General features: G+C 30.3%; 1 protein-coding gene across 3 annotated transcripts in view; it reads left to right on the top strand.

Moving 5' to 3' along the window:
• UGGT1 (UDP-glucose glycoprotein glucosyltransferase 1) overlaps positions 1–21,302 on the top strand; it is a 96,406-nt gene that overhangs the window by 20,178 nt on the left and 54,926 nt on the right. For all 3 annotated transcript variants that reach the window (XM_074301700.1, XM_074301699.1, XM_074301702.1), the window contains exons 3-12: positions 7,008–7,090; positions 9,837–9,967; positions 11,004–11,116; positions 14,101–14,275; positions 15,338–15,434; positions 16,328–16,406; positions 17,000–17,100; positions 17,894–17,993; positions 19,218–19,278; positions 20,017–20,108. In XM_074301700.1, the coding sequence (XP_074157801.1) occupies positions 7,008–7,090; positions 9,837–9,967; positions 11,004–11,116; positions 14,101–14,275; positions 15,338–15,434; positions 16,328–16,406; positions 17,000–17,100; positions 17,894–17,993; positions 19,218–19,278; positions 20,017–20,108 (1,032 nt within the window). The remainder of the gene's footprint in view (positions 1–7,007; positions 7,091–9,836; positions 9,968–11,003; positions 11,117–14,100; positions 14,276–15,337; positions 15,435–16,327; positions 16,407–16,999; positions 17,101–17,893; positions 17,994–19,217; positions 19,279–20,016; positions 20,109–21,302) is intronic.

Below are 21,302 nucleotides of genomic sequence, written 5' to 3'. Positions count from 1 at the left end.
ATAGGGTGATAATTTGGTTTTCTCATTATCTGCTCTAATTTCTTTAATTTTTTTTCTTCTCTTATTGACAAAGCTAGTGTTTTTAATACAATATTGAATAGTAATGGACTTCACCCACTTTTAAACTGAGAAAGCTGGTTAAATTTGAAAGCTCATTGGATGAGCTTTTTTCATTCATCCCATCTCTAGAGACTGGTCCTAAGTTTTCATTTTTGAAATTGAAAAAAACTCAGGTTGCTGGCTGGCTTGGTCCAGAGTTTCTAAAGCAGACAGTGTTCTTGCTTGATTGAATTAGAACTCTGGTTATGTTTTGAGAGACTTGTATCTTTACTACAGAAGTAATATGCTAATTATAATTGTCCATCTTTTTTTTTAAATTTGGTTTTTAAAATAATTGCTTATTAAAGATGCCTAATAATTTTCCTATTTTCTTTTTGACAAAATAAATATGGAGTCATAGTTTAGGCTATGTTATGTTAAAATTTCTCAGCTACAATTTAAGGCTTATTTAAAACACCTTTTTTTCTATGATTAACCTTGTAGAAAAATTCTTGTCAGTTTTTATATACATATTTATGTACAAGCTAATTATTACATTATATACAACATAACAAGACATTTAGGTTCCAAAGAAACTAATTCATTATACTAGGAATAATGTTAAAAATAGTAAAAGTAATACTTCAGGTTAATGTATGAGTATCAAAATTTTAATGAATGGATAGAGATAGCCATATTACTTTAATTGAATAACTGTGAGTTAGAGATTTATTTTAAATAGTAAATACCAGCACAACCAATTAAACTTGCTTTGCACCTACTTCACTTGCACAAGTAAATTTTACTATGTAAAATGTCATGTTTAAATTTCCCCAGCATTTCTTTGCCTCTTTCCATGTTACAATTACTTGTATTCTATTCTTTTTATTTCTGCCTTATTTCTTTGTGTTATTATGATGGTACTTTAGATTTCTTTACATTCCTCTCAGTATTCATTTTATAAGTATATCACAGTTTATTTAACTATTCTATTGTTGGACATTGAATGTACTTGTAGTTTAAAAATATATTTTTATTGATATCTTTTGTTTACATTTTAATTTCATTTCCTAATATATAACCTTTTCCTCTTGCATGAACAAATAAAATTTGAAAAAAGTAGCTTAGCCAAACTAATCAACATGATAAAAAATACTTCTAGGTTGTTTTTTGTTTGTTTATTTTAGCAATTATGAATAATATTACTTTTTAAATATTTGGGGAAATGGCTCTTTTTTTTTTTTTTTTTTCTTTTGGATGACATTCCCAAGTGTCCAAGAATGTATTAAAAGAATATTTTCGTAACTGTTTAGGACACTATGTCAGGTTACATTCTCAAAAGATAATAATAATTTATAATTCCACCACTAGTGAATGAGTGTAACAATTTATTTGCAACCCCACCAACTTCAGAGTTTCATCACTCACAATTATTTTTGCCAATTATGAAGGTATCTTAGCGTTATTCTAATTTTTATCTCCGAGGTTGAGCACTTTTCCAAGTATTAACAACTGTTAATCATATCCCTTGGCTATTTAATGGGAACAGGAAACTGCATCTGTAAATATTTTTAATGCTTCCTCCTTCTTTTAGATATTTAGTTTTTTTATTTTCTATTTTTTTATTTTTATTATGGAAAAATTTAATAACTTCATATATCTTATTCCTGTTAATATGCTTTATTTAAAGGGAGGGGAGTCATTTGATTATACAGTTGATAAGCACTTCCCTCTTTTCCCTCTTTTCCCTCTCCGTAAAGTTAAATTTTAAAATCCTTTTCTCACACTTATGTCTTTCATTTAGCTGGAATTCTTGAGGTATTTGCTGTGAGATGTAAAGTTTCTTTTTACATGCTAGTTGGTTTTTCTAAGTACACAAATTTCTCTTTCCTTTATAAAGAAAATGTTTACTAATCTCATATACATTTGATTGTCTGATATCTCTGTCCCCTGTCATTGATCTAGTTTTCTGGGGTTTTTTTGACTGATAATGTTGATGATAAAGTATTTATTTGAAGGGTTTCTGAAAGTCTTGAATTGGTCTCTTGTCCCTAAACAACTCTAGAATGCACTTTTGGAAATTTCTAGTTCAGAGTACCTAGAAGCTAATTTTCTTAGGTCTACATGACATTTAGTACTCAAGATTTTAGAATACATAAGACATATTTGTTTGGTGAGGTGAATGAAAAATAAAATTAACACAAAATATCTTCTATAATGAAAGACAGATATTCTTTATTCCGATAGCATCTGTCTAACCTTCAGGGCTTATATATTTTGTTATTCTGCCCTCATCATGAATTGGTATTTTCTACACTCTTTCCCTCCCAGATTGATTTTTTTTTTTTTTTTTTTTTTTTGCTAAGGCAAATGGAGTTAAGTGACTTGCCCAGGGCAAGACAGAGGCAGAAAGTGTTAATTGTCTGAGGTCACATTTGAACTCAGGTCCTCTTGCCTTCACTGCTTGTTCTCTACTTCCTGCACCACTTGGTTGACCTCAGATTGTTTTTTGTTTTTTGACTAGATAGAAGAGGCTTCATTTCTTACCCACCCTTAATCACTAAATGGATATACCTCAGTCAAACTGAAACCTGGAAAAGACCTTTATTTTAAAAAACCAAGATGTATGGGGATATAAACTGAAAGCATTCCCAATAAGATTGAGGTGAAACAAAGTTGCCCAGCATCACCAGTACTATGCAATATTATATTAAAAATGTTAGCTTTAGAAGAAAAATAAATTGAAGGAATTAAAGTAAGTAATGATAAACGATAATTGTCACTCTTTGTTGATAATATGGTATACTTAGAGAATCAATTAAAAACTACTGGAAACAATTAAATTCTTTAGCTAAGTTGCAAAATATAAAATAAATCCACATAAATCTTCTGTATGTTACTAATAAAGTCTAATAGCAAAAGATAAAAAGAGAAATTCCATTTAAAGTAACTTTAGACAGTATAAAATTTTGAGAGTCTACCTGCCAAGATAAAGCCTGGGACAATATGAACACAATAACAAAACATTTTCCACACAAATAGTTAGATCTAACCAATTAGAAGAATGTCAAGTATTCATGGATAGGCTGAGCTAAAAATGAGAATTCTACCTAAATCATTCTACTTATTCAATGCCATGCTATTCACACTTCCAAAAAATTACAGATTTACAAGAAATAATAAGAAAATTCATCTGGAAGAACAAAAGATCAAGAATTTTAAAGAAAATTAATGAAAAAAGTATAAATGAAGGTGGCCTAGCTATACCAGACCTAAAATTATATTATAAAACAATAGTCATCAAAACAATTTGTTACTGGCTATGAAATAGAAAAGTGGATCAGTGGAATAGGTTAAGTTTCCAAAACACAGTAGCCAATGATTATTGTAATCTAATGTTTGATAAACCAAAAAACTCCAGCTTCTATGATAAGAACTCACTGTTTGAGGAAAATTGGAAAATAGCATGGCAGAAACTAGGCATTGACCAACATCTAATACCCTATATCAAGATAAAGTCGAAGTGGATTTATAATTCAAAGGGTGATATTATTAGCAAATTAGGAGAACAAGGGGTAGTCTATCTTGGATCTGTGTGGAAGGAAGGAATTTATGATCAAAGAAGAACTAAAAAACATTATGAAATGCAAAATGGATAATTTTGATTTATATTAAATTAAAAAAGGTTTTTGTAAGAACAAAACAAGTACAACCAAGATCATAAGGAAAGCAGAAAATTGAGAAAATTTTTTTACATTCAAAAAGGCCAAGGTCTTCCATTGCATCTTGGGCCCATCTCCAATCATCTTGATCTATATCTTGCCGTTGGTCCCATTGTACATAGAATAAATACTTATTACTTGATTTATGTATTCACTGTGTTTATAGAACTTTGCTATATCTGAATTTGTTATTAAAAAAAATCTCTGATGTGTTAAGTGATGTTATGCTCAAGAAACTCTTAGTAAATGATGATTACTATCAGAAACCTAAAGGGCTACTATGTAAATTACCAGATGAAAAAAAAATGTTCTCTATTTCCCCCTTATATTTGGATATAGTAATAGGTACAATGAGAATTCCCTTAGTTTTGACATGTGGGAAAGTATTCATTTTGCTACATAAAATAAGATTGACTTCAAGTTTACTGCAAAATTCCTTTAAGAAAATGACAGCTTCATTGTTCTTTTTATTTTATCATATAGTGAATCCAAAACTGTGATTAATTAGAGTCATCACTAATTGATGTTGATATTTTTCAATGCTCATTATAAAAATCTTTATCATTACTCATTTTTTGCTTGTTAATTTCTCATTTGGTTTTACCCTTCAGTGTTTTCACATTGGCTGAATTTTTTTTTGAACTTTTTGTTAAGCTTTCTTTAAGCTTGTTTTTTTTTTTTTTTTTTCTTTTTAATGCCTAGTACATGGTAACATGGTAAGTGCTTATTAAATTTCCCACTACTGCTTGTTTTTTGAGGTAATATTGCTTATAATTTTATACCCTCCAATAAGAATTTGAAAGTAAGTTTGTTTTATTCTATTGTTTCCTAGCACTGCCATATTTCTAATCTTGATGAGGAGAAATATTTGCAGGTTGAAGTAGTTTTTAAGTACTCTTGGTCTCCTTATGTATGAGTCCAGCTCCTGCTAGACAATCGATGAATAGGATGAGTGTGGTACTGAAACATACTGGTGGGATCCTATCAAAGCAGTGCGTTTATTGAGCTGAGAACCAGAGCTTAGATGCTCTTTAAGTTAGTGTTGTTTTAATACCAGAATTAAGCTAGGGTTGCATTAACACTAGATGTTTCCAGGTGGCATTGTGTACATTCCAGGGTTAGTATATATGCCATACCTTGACATTTAAGTTTGACATTAACTTTAAACAGTAACTAGCAGTAACATGTCATAATACGTAATCATAAAAGTGTTGTATATAGCAGTACTTATTGTAACAGAGTTGTAAATTGTATTGTTCTTCAACAAGATTTCTCTTAATTTATCTCGTCTGTTTTTCATTGTTATGGAGACTGGGAGCCAATACTTTGAACCTGCTGCCCTTATAGAAAGCAGGTCTCAAATAATTAAATACCTGGACAGGACTCTTCCTTTATATGGACTTATTCAATACTGGCTCTCTACACTTCTAGTGATTGAATTATATGAGCTAACCTTTTAAACACACTGATAATCTGTAGATATTGTTCTTTATCCATTTCTCCTTATCATGCAAAACAGCTTGGTAAAATAGATCAGGTGTAGTTGCTTCCTTTTCATACTACATTTTTTTCAATTTTATTGTTTAGTTTTTATTGTTAAACTTTAGCTTAAGCATTGTTTAGTTTAGTATTGCTTTTGATCTTTATTTGGCTGTTTAATATTACATAAAATGTTTCTTCTGAAATTATTTCCACACCAGTAATTCTATCAGTTTTCTGTTGTTTGAGGTTTAATTAGGTTCATTTAAAAATATTATTTGGAGTGCTTTCTGTCACATATGTCCCAAAACTTTTATCAAAGATGTTATTCATAACATAATAGTCATGAGACTTCTTTTTTGTAGGGGAGGACTGAGGTATTTGGGGTTAAGTGTGACTTAAGTGTCTGAGACCAGATTTGAACTCAGGTTCTCCTGACTTCAGGGCTGGTGCTCTATCTACTATGCTACCTAGCTTCCCTTGTTATGAGACTTCTTTTGCAGTCTGCTGCAAAAGCAACAGGTGCATTTTTTTTTTTTTTAAGTAAAAAGTTAATACTGTATCATCTTCCATTAAAAAAAATTAAGACATTTACTGTTATTATTTTCATGGTGATTTTCTTGCAAGTACTTATGAATCTTACAAAAAACAAATGACCAAATGCTCTATAAAATGATCTTGTTGCTTTTTTGTTGTTTGATTAAAACCAACTGTCATCTACCTTATATCTCCTTTCAGGAAGAGCCTTTCTGTTTGGGTACAAATTCCTTTTCCTTTCTGGATTCATTTATAACAAGAATACCAGGATCGATATGATCTATCTTCTGAAGTGATATGCCTACTCCTTGGATATCAGTCATTTGACAATATCTAAGTTAATGTTTACAAATGGTCTATAAGATTTTTAAAATATCATGTACCATCTTTTCCACTGCTTTGTCACCCTCATTGCAAAAATAGAAAGAGCCTGCATAGAACTGAGCATTTTCAAAATTATTTTTGTTTTCATGGGTTGTTTCTGGCCAAAGGATTTATGAGATATGACCTTTCTGTACTTAAGCGGGTCTTGGGAAAGCACACTTAATTTGTTTCTAATATTTAATTTTATATTTGCATATTTTTGCGTGTACTTTTTGTTAGAATGTAAGCTTATTGTATACAAGTAGAGATCTTTTCATTCCTTTTATTTGTGTCTCCCTTGTTCAGTGTTGGTACATAATTAGTCCTTATTAAATACTTTATGATTTATTGGATTATCCTTAAAGCCTCATTTAGCTTGGTAGAAGCTGTTAGAGAGTGCCTTCTGCTGCTATTACCTGGTGTTTACAGTGAGATATTCAAATAGTGTGAAGCAAAATATTAGCCCAAGAAGTTCTCAGGGCATACTCCATTCTAAGAAATTTAAGAAACTTAGATATTTATCTTATCTCAGATCTCCTTGCAGATTCATTACACGGAGCCATCACTGGAATAGAGTATTTCTTATCATGTTCCTCCTTGGCAGTGTTTTGAATCTCTGGAGTTTTTTAAACTTCCTTTTTAAAGGGGCTTCTCAGCTGACTTCAATCATTTCTACTTTTTTCTCATTTCAAACTTTATAAGTAGTTATTGAGTCATTCAGTATACTTGGATATACTTGAATTAGAATCTGAATTAGGAAACAATCAACTTTGTTAAATATTTTATTCTCTCTTATTACTACAGTTTTTGCTGGTTGATTTTAAATATTTTTCCCCCTCATTTTGACATTTCCTCCTTTCCTCCCAGTGAATTTTTAGCAGAAGACAGTCAAGAGAAATTTTGGAACTTTGTAGAAGCCAGTGAAAATATTGGATCAACAGATCATGATGGTAAAATTGCAGTAAATACTGCTTTGACTTTTTTTGGGGGGCGGGGGTTCTTTCTCTCCTATATTATGGTCTCCTTTGTTGTATATGAAACAGAAGAAAAAGAAAAAAAATACTTTTTTGTTGAATAACAAGTTGAGAAGTAATAGTCAGGATAGAGAAGTAATAGCTTAAATACAATTCATAGTAATTGTATTAGAAGTTATTTCTTTCTTTTGTGCTGAATGGCTAAAGTGAAAAGAAAAGTATTCTTGTTGATGAAATTTATCGTAGATTATTTATTAAATAACACATAAGTTTTTGTTGGAACATGATCCACCAAGGGGTGGATGATGGGCAATGTAGTTAGAGAAAACTCATCTTAAATTGTGAACTAGGTTTTTAGTTACTCATCCAAATGGTTCTTTTTAGTGATCTTGTATACTGTGTTCCATTTTGTATATTTATGAACATAAGTATTAGTACACAGCTAAAAAGCTCAGCTAGAACTTGAGTAGCAGAATATCAAATTCATTTCTGAAGATGTGTGGTCTAAGCATTAACAGTCTTTAGGGACATTAAAATATGTTCAGTGCTTGAAATCCACATCTTTAGATTTTACTTTTATAACTGAGAACTAGCTAGAATTGTTTGAATTCTCAAAAGTCAGTTTGCTTTTTATTAGGTCAAATTTATGTAATTATACTTTATATAATAAAATTTGAAATCTGTTGTATTATAATTAATAAGTGTAATATATATATATATATATATATATATATATATATATATATATATATATATATATATATATATATATATATATATATATATATATATATATATATATATATATATATACATACATACTATTTTTGGCTGGTAGAAGTTTGTTGTGGAAAGATTGCATTTCCTTGACAAATCAGGAAAATATCTTTAAAGAAAAGATCTCCTTCTGAGGTGTTTTCTTGTGTATTTCTTATTACTTAGCATATTATCTTTCCTCATTTACATGTAAAAAGAGCTTTAAACATTCATTTAAAAATTCTGATTTTCCAAATTCTCTCCCTCCCTCTCACTCCCCTCATTAAAAAGGCAAGTAATTTTATATAGTTTATATATGTGTAGTTATGCAAAACATATTTCATTATTTGTCATATTGTAAATTGTCTGTTTTCTATTGCATAATTCTCTCCAAAGCTTTAGAAGTATCCAGTCCTCTTCTATACTTTCTCTCATTCATTCATTATGTCCATCACTTCTTTCTTCCATTCTCTACTAAGGATTTTTTCAAGACAGAGATTATTTTCTGTGAACTCCTCCTTCCCCCTTTTTCTACATCTCTTATACACATTGCCTCCTTAAAGACATGGCCTTTCTTCCTTCCAAGAACAACTGTTCTTAATGTAATCTTGATTCCATCCATTTCTCTTTTCTTCTTTAGAGTAACCCAAAATTTATTCTCTCTTTCTAATCTTTAGTCCTTTCCTGTTGCCTAGCTAGGCGCCTACCCAGACCTCAGTCTTAGGGGGAAAAAACAGACATATTTATACTTTCAAGTTATCATCCCATGTAGGTCTTCTTTTTCATAGTCAAACTCTTAGAAAAAGCTGTCAATGCATATTTCTTCCACACATTCTTCTTTGTAGTGTGGCTCTGATCTTATCCATTGATTGAAAAGTTTTTCTCCAAAATTATTGGCTTTTTATTAATTGCCAGTCCTCCCCAGTCCTTTTCTCAGTCCTTCTCTTCTTAATCTTTCTGCTGCTTTTGATACTAAAGAACCCTCTCTTCTTGGATACTTGATTTTCCTGTCTTTTGATTTTCCTAATATGTTTCATTCTGACTTCTTGATCTTCATCCACGTATGCTCACTAACTGTGAGCTCTGTGCTGAGCCCTTTTCTCTTCTTTTTCATCTAGTCACATAAGTTCTCATGTCTTTGTGATTGTCTCTATGTAAATGACTTTCAACATCTTTATATTTGGCTCTAGACTCCCTTTATAGCTTGAGTCACACATCCCCATTTTTGGAGGGATATTCCAAACTTAATATCTATCTCAGACTCAGTATATTATCTTTCTCTTCAAATCCAGACTGTATTTTTTCTTCTAAATACACTAATATCTTTCTCATAACACAGTATTGATATCACATCACATATCAACTAGTTTGCCATATCTTGTTTCTTCCTCTCTATTCATATTGCCATTGCTTTGGTTCAGTTTTTGGTTCAGTTCTTCATCATTTCTGGCCTAGACTGTTGCCATAACTTCCTAATTGGTTCTCTTAATTCAAGTCTTTCCCTTTTTCAATTTGTCCTCCATACAGTTTCCAAGGTGATTTTCTTGGTGTAAATTTGATTCTATAAGTTCTTTATACTAAATAATCTCTGTTGTGCCCCTTTTGTTCCTTTGATTAAATATAAATTTCTGTTTGGCATTTAAATTCCTTCACGACCTTGTCCCAACTTGTTTTTATAGATGAATTGTATGTTGCTTTGTCTTCATACTACCTTCTACTCCAACTGGCATTCTTGCTGTTCCTCCACAAGGTGCTTTCTCCTGTCTCTGGAAGGCATTTCCTCCTTATGTCACTTTCTTGGAATTCTTTGTGTATTTGAGGAGTCAGTTTAAGTACCACTTTCTACTTTTGAAGCCTTTTTTGATTGCTAGTATCCTATCGTCCAAAGTTGCCTTTAATTTATTTTATATTCATTAAATTGTTTTGATCATTTACAGTCAAGTACAATTTCTGATTCTTTTGACAGGTACTGATTATTCTTATTATCATGAACTATTGAAGACAGCATTTCATTTTCTATCACCTCTTCAACAGAACTTGTTGAAATTTTCTCTGTCTCTTCGCTCATACTCAGCTACAGTTCAAGCCTTCCAACAGGTTAGTACATACCCGTACTGTTATGGAATAACTGTTCTACCAGAATCATGATTCATTTGTATATAAAACAAATATATTAATTGCTTAATCTGAACATTGAAGATATGAAAAATGCTTGCTTGGGATCTCTTGTTTAAAATAACTTCTAATTTGTATATAATAATCTATATTTTTAGCTATTGATAATCAGAATTTTATATGGGAAGTGCGTTTTACTCATTTTGGATGAAAAAATCAGAATATATGTCACTTAAACTATCCCTATCTCCAAAATGCCATACCCTTAAACCCTTAAAGCAAAATAGCTTTGTGAGTGTATAGTTTTCCTTTGCTAACATTTCTTTATTTCCATTTAGCCATGTCTCTTTTTTTGATAATTAGGTTACAGAATTAGAAATGATCTCATGGTACTTTTTCCTTTTCCTGTCTCATTACATTCAAATATGTAGACATGCGTTTAATTAAACTTGCAGGCATGCATATTTCATTAAACCTTTGTATTTGTCATCATATATCCATTGAATTTGTGCATCTTGCTTTGTCTTTCCCTTAGAATATTTAATTATATTCTTTATATAATTAAACCTTTTCCACTTAGCTTTTCCTTGGTCCCTTTTCTGCTTATCACAGCTCTTTTATTTATTTATTATTATTATTATTTTTAAGGCATTTATCATTTATTTCATTTGCATTCATATTAGATTTCATGGCTCATTTAATTGAAATAAACTGCCTATACCTTTGAAGTTAAAATTAATGTTTTTGATATTTTCAAATTAGACCCCATTTTGCAGATGTCTTGATACTATTTTGTGTCATTGAATCAGTTATAGAATGTTAGAAATGGAAAAGACAAAAAACAATTTACCCTAATCTTTTCATTTTACAGATGAGGAAACAGACTTAGAGAAATAGCATCTTTGAATTTAAATAATGGGGTTGGGTGTTTAGAAGTAGTAGAATTGCATTCATAATCAGAAATTTTTTCTTTTTGCTAGAAATCATTTTTAAAAAATTATTCTTGTTTTCCTGGTAGATAGCAGCTGATGAACCTCCACCAAAAGGTTGTCACTCATTCTTTTCAGTGCATGGAGAGAAAACTTGTGATTTTGACACACTCGGAGCACTTTTACAAACAGCATCTAAAAGGTAAAGTTTATATCTCTAATATTCTTCTCTGCCAATAACATAATAATGTCATCTTAGGACCATAAGTCATAGATTTCAGAGCTCAAAAGAACCTTAGAGGCCATCAAATACAAGCTCTCCCTTTATAGATGAGGGAACTGAGGCATAGAGAGGTTTAATGGCTTGCTTAGAGGTCATATAGCAGTAAATCTGTGCAGTGAGATTTAAACTCAAATCTTCTTGACTTCAAGTTGTAGTGTGTCTTTCTCATTTACATCATGTATCATATTTATATATAAATTATGTCATCATATGTTATTTCTCTTTTAAAATTTATCACTTCTTATTTAATGTTTCCAATAACCATCATTACACTATTATTTGTATCTTAGGACAATGTACCAGATTGTTAACTTCATTTTAAAAATTCTGATTAAGTAATTAAAATTTTATTAGAGTACTATATCAGTAATTTAAAAACTTTTCCACAGTTAGGTTATTTGTAAAAGCTAAATGGAAGAGATGGATATTTTTCTGTATCTCTGTATCATCAACTTTTCTTATTTTCTGCTAGTTTTTTATTGTAATGTTATTCATTTTGTGGTGTTATGTTATATATATCTTAGGTATTGAAATATCAAAATGAGTATTGACTGTATATTAAATGTTCAGATAGAGTTCTCTCAAATTGTTTATGGGTTCAGAAATTGTCATTATTTTGTTTTGCTTTGACATTTTTTTTAAATATAAAAGATAGCTTTGATTTCATTCTTATATTGACAGCCTTAGACAATTCACTTTCCTTACATTTTAAAAATGAAAGGGTCTGTTTCCTTTACTGAATTCTTATCCATGTTCTCCAGAATGTGAGAATTTTGCAGGGTTCTCTCCTGAGGTTTCTTTTCTCCTTTTATATTTTCTCTCCGTTCTGTAGCTTTCATGAGTTCAGTCATGTTCTGTATGCAGAAGGTCCCCAGATTTCTATATCTAGCCTTGTCCTTTCTTTTCCCTTCCAGTTCAGTATCATCACTTATTAGGCATTGACTAACTAACTGGACATCTTTAACTAGATATTTTATAGGCATCTCAACTTCAACAAAATTCATATTCTCTTTCTAAGTTTTTTTTTTTAATCAACTAATATCTACTCTTTCATTCTCTTATCCCCATCCTATCTTCCTGTTGAGGATAGAATGAAAATAGAACCCATTACAATTGTCTCCAAGTTTATCCTGTTTTCAAATATCCTTATTTCTATCTAGAGTTTTACTATCTTTCAAATTACCCAGGTTTACTTCTTTAGAGTCATATTAATCTGTTTTTTTCTTCTAGAGTTATATTCATCAATTTTTTTTTCTTCTTCATGTCTCATATCCAGTTAATTGCTAAGTCTTGTGGACTTTAACTTTATAACATCTCTCAAATTCCTCCCCATCTCTCTTTACAATCACTATCCTAGTTCAGCACTTCTGCTTCTGACCTACAATATTGTTTTAGACTCTCTTTCGGTGTCCCTGTTTCTAATTAGTCATTCTCACAGTTACAGTATTGCTATTCCTAAAGTACAGGTATGACATCCCTTACTAGACTATTTAAGAAGTATAAATATTTACTTATTACCTCTGTAATATATTATAGAATATAATTTTTTTTTTTTTTTTTTTTTTTTTTTGGTTTGGCATTAAAAGCTCTTACAATTTGGTTCCACCTTACCTTTCCAGGCTTTTTGCAGATTATTTTCTTTCATGCTATGTTTCAGCCAAATGGTCTATTTTTTATTTTTTTTTTAAATTTTGTTCATGTCAATTAACAAGCATTTTAAAGTACCAACTGTGTTCCAGGTGCTGCTAGGGATAGAAAGATAACAAAATAGTCTTTTCCCTCAAGGAACACAAGCTAGTAAGGGAAAACACCATATATATATGTAGACATATACAAAATAGATACCAGGTAATTATCAGGGAAAGACATTTGTACAATCTAAGAGAGAAGGAAAGGCTGAGTGTAGAGGGTGAAGGTAGAACTGAGCCTTCAAAGAAAGCAAAGATTCTGCGAGATATAAGTGGGCAGGGTATGCATTGTTGTGGTAGGAAACCTCCAGTACTAAAGCATAAAATGGAACTGGTTATAAAGAGTTATAAATGCCAAATGGAGGAGTTTTGTATTTGACTCGTCTAGTAGTAGGAAGCTATTGGAATTTATAGGGTAAAGAGGATTTACCTGGTCAGACTATGCTTTAGGAAAATTACTTTGGTAAGCTATAAAATGTTTGAAGGGCTGTTGTGTGGAGGAGAAATTAGGTTTGTCCTGTTTGGTCCCAAAGTTACAGAATCAGGAGCAGTGAACTTGCTGAGTTAAATTTAGCCTTGAAGTTAGGATAAACTTCCTAATGCACCTTTCAGAAAGTATAATGGACTGTTCCAAATGGATGGTATATTCCCCTTTCTTGGGGTCTTCAAACAGGTTGGATGACCATTTGTTAGATAATTATAGTAGATTCATTTGGTAGTTAGGTTGGATCAGATAATAACAACTGGTATTTATATAGTGCTTTGTGTATCATGCTAAGCACTTTTATAGTTATTATCTTATATGTTCTTCACAGCAATTCTAGGAGTAGGTTTACAGTTGAAAAAAATGAGCCAAACACAGGTCAGATTTGAAGTAGGTCCTAGATTGTGGACCTAGCACTTTGAGGTCTGTTATATTTTTTATAATCTTGTGATTTTTGTGGTCATAGAAGCCTAGTTAATATTTATAAATACTGTTAACATCATACAACAATAAAAAATTACATGATTATAGCAATAGGATACAGAAAAAATAAGTGAAGATAATCCAGTATTCATGATGAAAACAAACACTAAAAGGAGTAGAAATAGGATTTTTTTTTCTCTTCCTCTTGGTATTAAAATATTTAAATGTAGTCATTAATAGTAATTAAACTCTTGTAAAAATAGAGTTGATTTGAATTGTCTTATCACGTTTTTGATGTTTATTCCCAGACCCAAACCAAATTTGTTCAAAGGGGATCACAGATATCCATCCTTAAATCCTGGAAGTCCTGTGGTGATATTCTACTCAGAGATTGGCTCTAAAGAATTTTATAATTTCCACCATCAACTTGTAGCAAAAAGCAGTGCAGGGAAAATAAATTATGTACTCAGACACTATATATCAGTAAGTATTGTTATTTTTAAAAAACTTTTATTGGTTGTTAGTTTTGTTGGATATATATATATATATATATATATACATATAAACAGAATTTGTTCTTTTACATCCTTTTAATTAATTTAAATCACTTTTTAGTATTTTCATTTTCATCACACCTACTTTAATTTTCTTTATCCATTTGTGGAGAAGGATTACCTGCATTTCTAGTAAGTATTAAATAGAAAATGGTGTTCAGGGTAGCCAAATACATTTTTATTCCAGAAAAACCATAAATAGCACTTTCTAAATTAAAATTAGTGAACTGATGTTTCCCATAGTTTTTGACAATTCTATTTTTCCAAAAATGCATTTCCTTTTTTGGGTCCATAATGATCCTTTGAGAAGAATTGAGAAATGAGATGAAATTAAGTTTAATGATTTTATACCATTTGTAGCATTTAGCTAATTGTTTTTAAAGTATTTTTTCATATCAACACATTTGTACATGGATTTTCCAACTTATAAGCATCTCATGTATAATTGACTACCTCAACTTGAAACTGGCTTCCTCACGACAGCTCTAAGAGGTCCCTATCAATTTTGTTCATTCTCCAGCTGAGAATTCTTGAGACTTTTTTTCACTAGAATTTTTGGAATTTTACTCCTACACACCTCAGTTGAGAAAGAGAAAAATGCATTCCTGGGATTCCAAGTAGAAAATATGAATGAATATCCTATGAAACAATATTTTAAATAGTGGTTATGTTAATTGATGTATTATATGTCAAAAGGGCTGTTTTGGATTATTCTAGGGTTCCAATTACTATTTGTAATATTTTGATTCTAGAACAAAATATGTTATGCATTCTAAGCAATCTACTTATGAACTTCTGGAACATGGTATATAAGATGGCAATTGTTTTTACTTAACTTACCACATAGAATTTTAAAGGCTCTACCATGTACAAGATACATGTATACAATGCACATATGTATATATGTGTGTTGTGGCATTTTAGGTATTCCTATTTTAGGAAACAAGTTCAAAAGATCTGATAATGATGGAAGTACCTATTTCATTTTCAGAATCCTAGTAAGGAAAAAGTCTACCTTTCGGGGTATGGTGTGGAATTGGCTATCAAGAGCACAGAATACAAAGCCAAGGATGATACTCAGGTGAAAGGTGAATTCTTAAAATAAGAACAAAAGTTGTCTTATTTCTCCTTTTGTAATTTAAATTAAAAAAAACCAACAAAACATTTTGCCTTTTGATTACTTTTTCTTCTAAAATCTTTGCTAGAAATCTATACCTTACTCCTTGAAATTTTATTTCTACTCTTTGTCTGAGTATTTTATGCAATATCTTTCTGGCCAAGAATGTTGATGAAATGTCTTAAAGCTCTCGATATCACACTTTAATTAGCTAATGGAAGGAGTGCTGAATAATGCAAATCCATTTTTTCTTCACCTTTTTCACATCTCATGATTTGTTTTTAAGAAAAGGGTTTTTTTTACTTTTATCCAGAGTGCATGTGGATGTTTTCTTGTAACATTCTCCATTCATTTAATTTTTTAAAATCTTACACATTTTCTTATTTACATGATGTAAATGAAAGCAGTTTTTTAGAAGGAAAAGAGAAGGCTGAAGAATAGTCATCTAAAAGCAGTTGGAATGATTTTTTTTTTTTAAACCCAGGAAATCATTTACAAATCATATAATAACTTTGCTTCATTGGAAAATAATAGCACTTAGAGTAAATAGTACAAAGTTTTAATTTGCTGTCAGAATTAATGTTCATTTTCTTTAGTTTAATTGGCTTATTAAAGAAGCTACCTGTTAGGATATTTGCTGGTCTTGATTTTGGGAGGCTTCCCATACTTATTTCAAGTTTATGAATGTTGTGAGTCATTTATAAATTTTTAAAATATTTGAATAGAAAAAGCCTATTCTGACTTTGTCAATAACAGAAAACAACTGAAAAAGTTAAAGAAAATTTTTTCCCAAACAAATGCTTAATAATATCTTAGCAGTATTAGTGAGTGGTGATATGTATGATACTTGCTGTGCTTTTATAGGAACTGACATGAATGCTACAGTAATAGGTGAAAATGACCCTATTGATGAAGTTCAAGGATTCCTTTTTGGAAGACTAAGGTATGACTGCCATATTCAATCTGAAATAATCTCCTTAATCTAAATTTCTTATTTGCTGGCTTTTTAAATATTATATGTTCATAAGGCCATCATTGACATACTCATTTTGCCTAACTTTCAGGATTTTTAAGTAAATGGATTTTAATAATTGTTAGTAATTTTTTCTTCTTTAAAATGTTTTGTGCTCAGTACTAAGCATAAGGTAGAAAAGAGGAGGGAATAAGCATCAATACATAGATAGAACCATAACAACCTTCCATGGATTTAATCTAAAATAAGGTTATTATTGTACTTATTGTAATGATTATATTTATGATTTTGAGTAAAGTAATATACAATATTATGTATCTATCTGATTTTATGTTCTGGCCCTATGACCATATCAACATACTTGACCACAAACTAAATAGCAAAGAAATGAGTAAGAGGAATTATTTTACTATTTGAAAACTTTGTTATAAAATTGAACAGGGTGTTAAAAAATAACAAATCATATGCCAGATGTTAACATAAATTTTACTTGTGTACAAGTATTTTGAATGAATAAGAGATAATTGCCACTTTGAATCTTACTTTCCTCATATTTCTATCAGAGAACTCCATCCTGATATGAAGGAACAGTTAAAAGAACTCCGAAAGCATCTTGTGGAAAGTACCAATGAAATGGCACCTCTGAAAGTTTGGCAATTGCAGGGTAATTTCAGTCTAATGAAATTAGAAACTATTCATAATTTGTTTCAATTTTATAATATAGAAAAACATACAATTTGGATGCTGTTAAACAGATAATAGGAAAAAACATTTATAGTATGTAGCTTTGGGACCAAATAGTTGGAGAGTATAGAAATTATGTAGAATTGTAAGATGTATATATGAGTTAAGAAATTCAGATACATTCATAGTAAATGCATGAATTCATGTGATGTTTATAAATTATTTCCTTTGCTAGATTTTCCATTGACTATTGTGTCAACTAGTAACTCTATTCCTCCCCCCCCCCCCCCAAAAAAAAAAAATTCTTACTTTTGGAAGGGCATAAAACCATGTTTGTGGTTTTTACTTTGTTCCTATTCTTTTAGTTTGAGCTAGCACATTTTTTTTCCTTTTTTTCAAATCATCCTTTTTCAGACATTCTGATAAACTCAAGTATTAGAAACACTATAAATTAAAAGGTTGAACTAGATTCTGTCTTAATAGATTAATCCTAAAGGAACCAAAAAGTGTTATGAAATAGATTAAATTTGGAGTTGTCTTTAAAATACCATCCTCTTTAAATTACTTCATTTGAAGGTCTTGTCTTTTACTAGCAAAAGAGTGAGAAAGGTTTTTTAGTTGTAAAATAGCATGTCATTGTGTGTGCATATGTATACATATTTACCTGTGTGTGAACCCTAGCATCACTTTTTAAGAATAATTAACTTTTAGTATTTGACTTAGACTTTATTCTTTGTTTCTTTTCTTTTCCTCCTCCTCCCCCTACCCCTCAGATCTAAGTTTCCAGACTGCTGCCCGTGTCCTGGCTGCACCTCTTGAGGTAGCTTTGGTGGTTCTAAAGGATCTCAGTCAGAATTTTCCTACCAAAGCTAGGTAATACAGAAGAAAGCACAGGGAAATGTCCCTCTTTAACAGTGTCCAATAATAACTTGTCCTCTCATCTTGTTAAAATTCAAAGTGAGGTTTACTGAATATAATAGAATCATATCAGTTCCAAGATTTGGGTTACATTAGCATTTAAAACAGAAATGTGTATTGTTAGTAGTATTAGGGAGATTCATGGACTCTTGTTCTAAACAATTCTTACATGAAGTGTGCCTATTTCTTTATGAAAACACTAAAATATTGACATGAAGTGTAAAAAGTGAGGATATTTCTTTTACATTAAAAGTATTTTTATTGAAATAATTTAATACTATATGTTGAAAGGGAGGAAATCTATATGAAAAAAAAATGAGCAAGGCCCCTTTTTTCTAATTCTCATTTTCTCTTCTTGATACGTATACTAGTAATTATTCAACTTGAGTTTTTCTTTGAATCAAAAAATCAGATTCTATTCTTATACATTTATGTAAAAACAATATTTTAAAAATCTTACTGGTACTCCCCAGAAAACCCCTGCTGTGTTTAATCTACATGATTTTTCTACATTTGAATCAAATTATCTGTGCCTATATGTAGTAGTGTATACATTGTTCTTAATTCTAAAGCTAAATGCCATTTTGTGCCAAAATTCTGAAGTCCTCATTTTTTCATATCATATAAGCATTAGTATATTGTTTCATATTCCTGCTAAAGTGTTTTACCAAGAAATCAAAGATACTCCCATTATACATTATAACTTAATTTTATTATGCTAAATTATTTGATTTCTGATAGATATTTTTTAATACAGAATTGACTGACAAAAGCTAATTTACAGTAAATTCTTAGTTATATCATTCAGAGATATTGAATTGAGCACATGAACATCTCTAGTGAATACTTAAATAAAATGATAAATTTGCTCATAGCAGGTTTTTATTCACTTTAGAGGCATTATAGATAAATTATATTATTGGCAGGAGTGTTATTCTATTTTAGTCAAGAGTCTGGAAGCAACAACTCTATATTTGAATGCGTTATTTTGGCTCTTTTGGAAATAAAAATGTTCTAATTAAGGGGTTACATACTCATTTTTAGGGACTGTATTTTTAAAAATATCCTTTTAATAATAATTCACCTAGTAGAGTATTCTTCAAAATCTGGCCCCTTTCCCTAAGTTAATTTGTATTTTATGTTGAGCCAAACACCAAATTAAATTTTTTGTTTTCTTAGAGCAATAACAAAAACCACTGTTAATCAGGAACTCAGAACTGAAGTGGAAGAGAACCAAAAGGTAACATCTGCCAGAAAAATCAGTTTCTACTTTTTTTTTTAAATTTAGCCAATTTATAATTGTGTTGTTATACCAAGACTTTTCCAAATATTCCCCTTTCCTCCCTTTTAAAGTCCAATGAATTAATTTTTTTCCTACTTTTATTTAAACTTTACCTAGACTTAAGATCTTTGCTTCAAAAAACTTAGTGGTAGTCATTGTTCCAGCCACTTATGTAGTAGAAGTGATAGAACTCGCTGGGGTCTTTAGTCTCTTATATAAACTACATTTCGTAGTTGATTTAATTAGTAAAGAAATCTCTAATGTTTCTGTGCTTGATAATTCATCATTTAGTAGTCATTGCCTACTAAGATTGTTTCATTGAGATCTGTTTAATTCAGATATGCCTTAGCCCTTGCTTTGTTCCATTGTTAACTTTTAACAGGGCAAAATAGCTACTGGCTATGGAGGGAAAACCACCACTTTCCAGCACTTTCTTTTATTAAGTAGTAGAAATTGTTGCTGTTAGTCACAAGATATGTCCATATTATTGGTATTTTCAATTAATTTAAATTATTATAATGAAGAAGAGATGATGGATCCTTCCAATCCCTAAAAATTTTAGGAAACGAGATTAAAACTCCTCTCTGATCTAAAAGAGGATGGTTGAAAAGAGTAAGACATGAAATTGGCAGAAATTCTACTTTTGCATAGCTTTTTGCATGTTAACTATCTTTTTTTTTTCTTCTATATTTTTAGTACTTCAAAGGAACTTTAGGATTACAGCCTGGAGAATCTGCCCTGTTCATCAATGGATTACACATTGATTTAGATACACAGGACATATTTAGGTATGGATTTAGGTATTTAGGTATTCTTCCTTGTCTTAAAAATTTTTCTAATCTGGTATTCTTAATAGGATTTTTGCTCAGATGTTAACTTTGTTGATTACATATTAGAATTCTTCCTGTGTTAGATGAAGTTTACCCAAAGGGTAAATGTGTTTAGTCAGTTTTCTTTGTGATTCTTTATATGAAATATTGCATTTGTGGTTGGTCTTCTTAAAAGCATTTATAATATCCATATTGATAAAAAGTAGTTCCTTGTCCTCTTGGCATTAAAAACATTTGTGTTGGCCATCTTGTCCAGAAGGTCTTTGGAGGAGAGAACTGTATTTGCCAGGGAAGGCCTTTTGTGTGATTCTTCTGAGAAAGAAAGTTTATTCATGTCGCTGGAATGCTTTCACAAATATTACTGTTAATGTTCACTGAAATGCTATTCAGTAATATGCTGTTAATTTTCAAATTGTGTTGAATTATTTCCTTACAGTTATATTCTAATTTGCTCTTAATTTTCTCTTTGATGTTTCTGAGTTGGAGTTTATCCTTTGACCCATAAATAGTAAGCATATTATAAATTATATATATACATATGTGTATATATATATATATATGTATATATATATATATGTATGAGTAATATATAATAATATAAATGATAAAACAAAAAATAATAACTCTTGGTTTCTTAATATTAAATCACAAAGATGGTTAAGCTTTGTAGGAAACAGTTATTCATACTAAACCATCCATGCTATCAAAATTAAGCTACAAGGCCCCATATGATGTTATTATAGATAGATATAGAAAGCCAGTAAAATATGTGGTAAGGAGTTTGAACTCATTATCACTATTTTGTCTTAGGTTGTCAATATGAAAAGCATATAAACATAATTTTACTCAAGTTACTTGTTTATTCCTATAAACAAAGGATAAAGCACTTTGATAAAATAGTGAGTGCATTAAAATTATATATTTTGATAAATTGATATGAAAGCTGTATTACTAAAGCCCTGACTGGATTCTTGAAGCTGATAACACTGAAATTTAGGCTCTTGGGTGTTAGTAAGTAGCAGGAAAGCTTTCAAAAAGGATCCTAACAGGAGGCTGGGTTTTTTTTTTTTTTTTGATGTTGTTGTTGAGTTGTTGAGAGGGATGTCACAAACTTTTTAGCTATGCATGCTTAAAAGATTGTGCATTCTTTAT

The sequence above is a fragment of the Sminthopsis crassicaudata genome, chromosome 3 (assembly GCF_048593235.1).
Source record: "Sminthopsis crassicaudata isolate SCR6 chromosome 3, ASM4859323v1, whole genome shotgun sequence".
NCBI classification, from domain to species: domain Eukaryota; kingdom Metazoa; phylum Chordata; class Mammalia; order Dasyuromorphia; family Dasyuridae; genus Sminthopsis; species Sminthopsis crassicaudata.
This window is presented reverse-complemented; position numbering and strand designations above follow the sequence as displayed.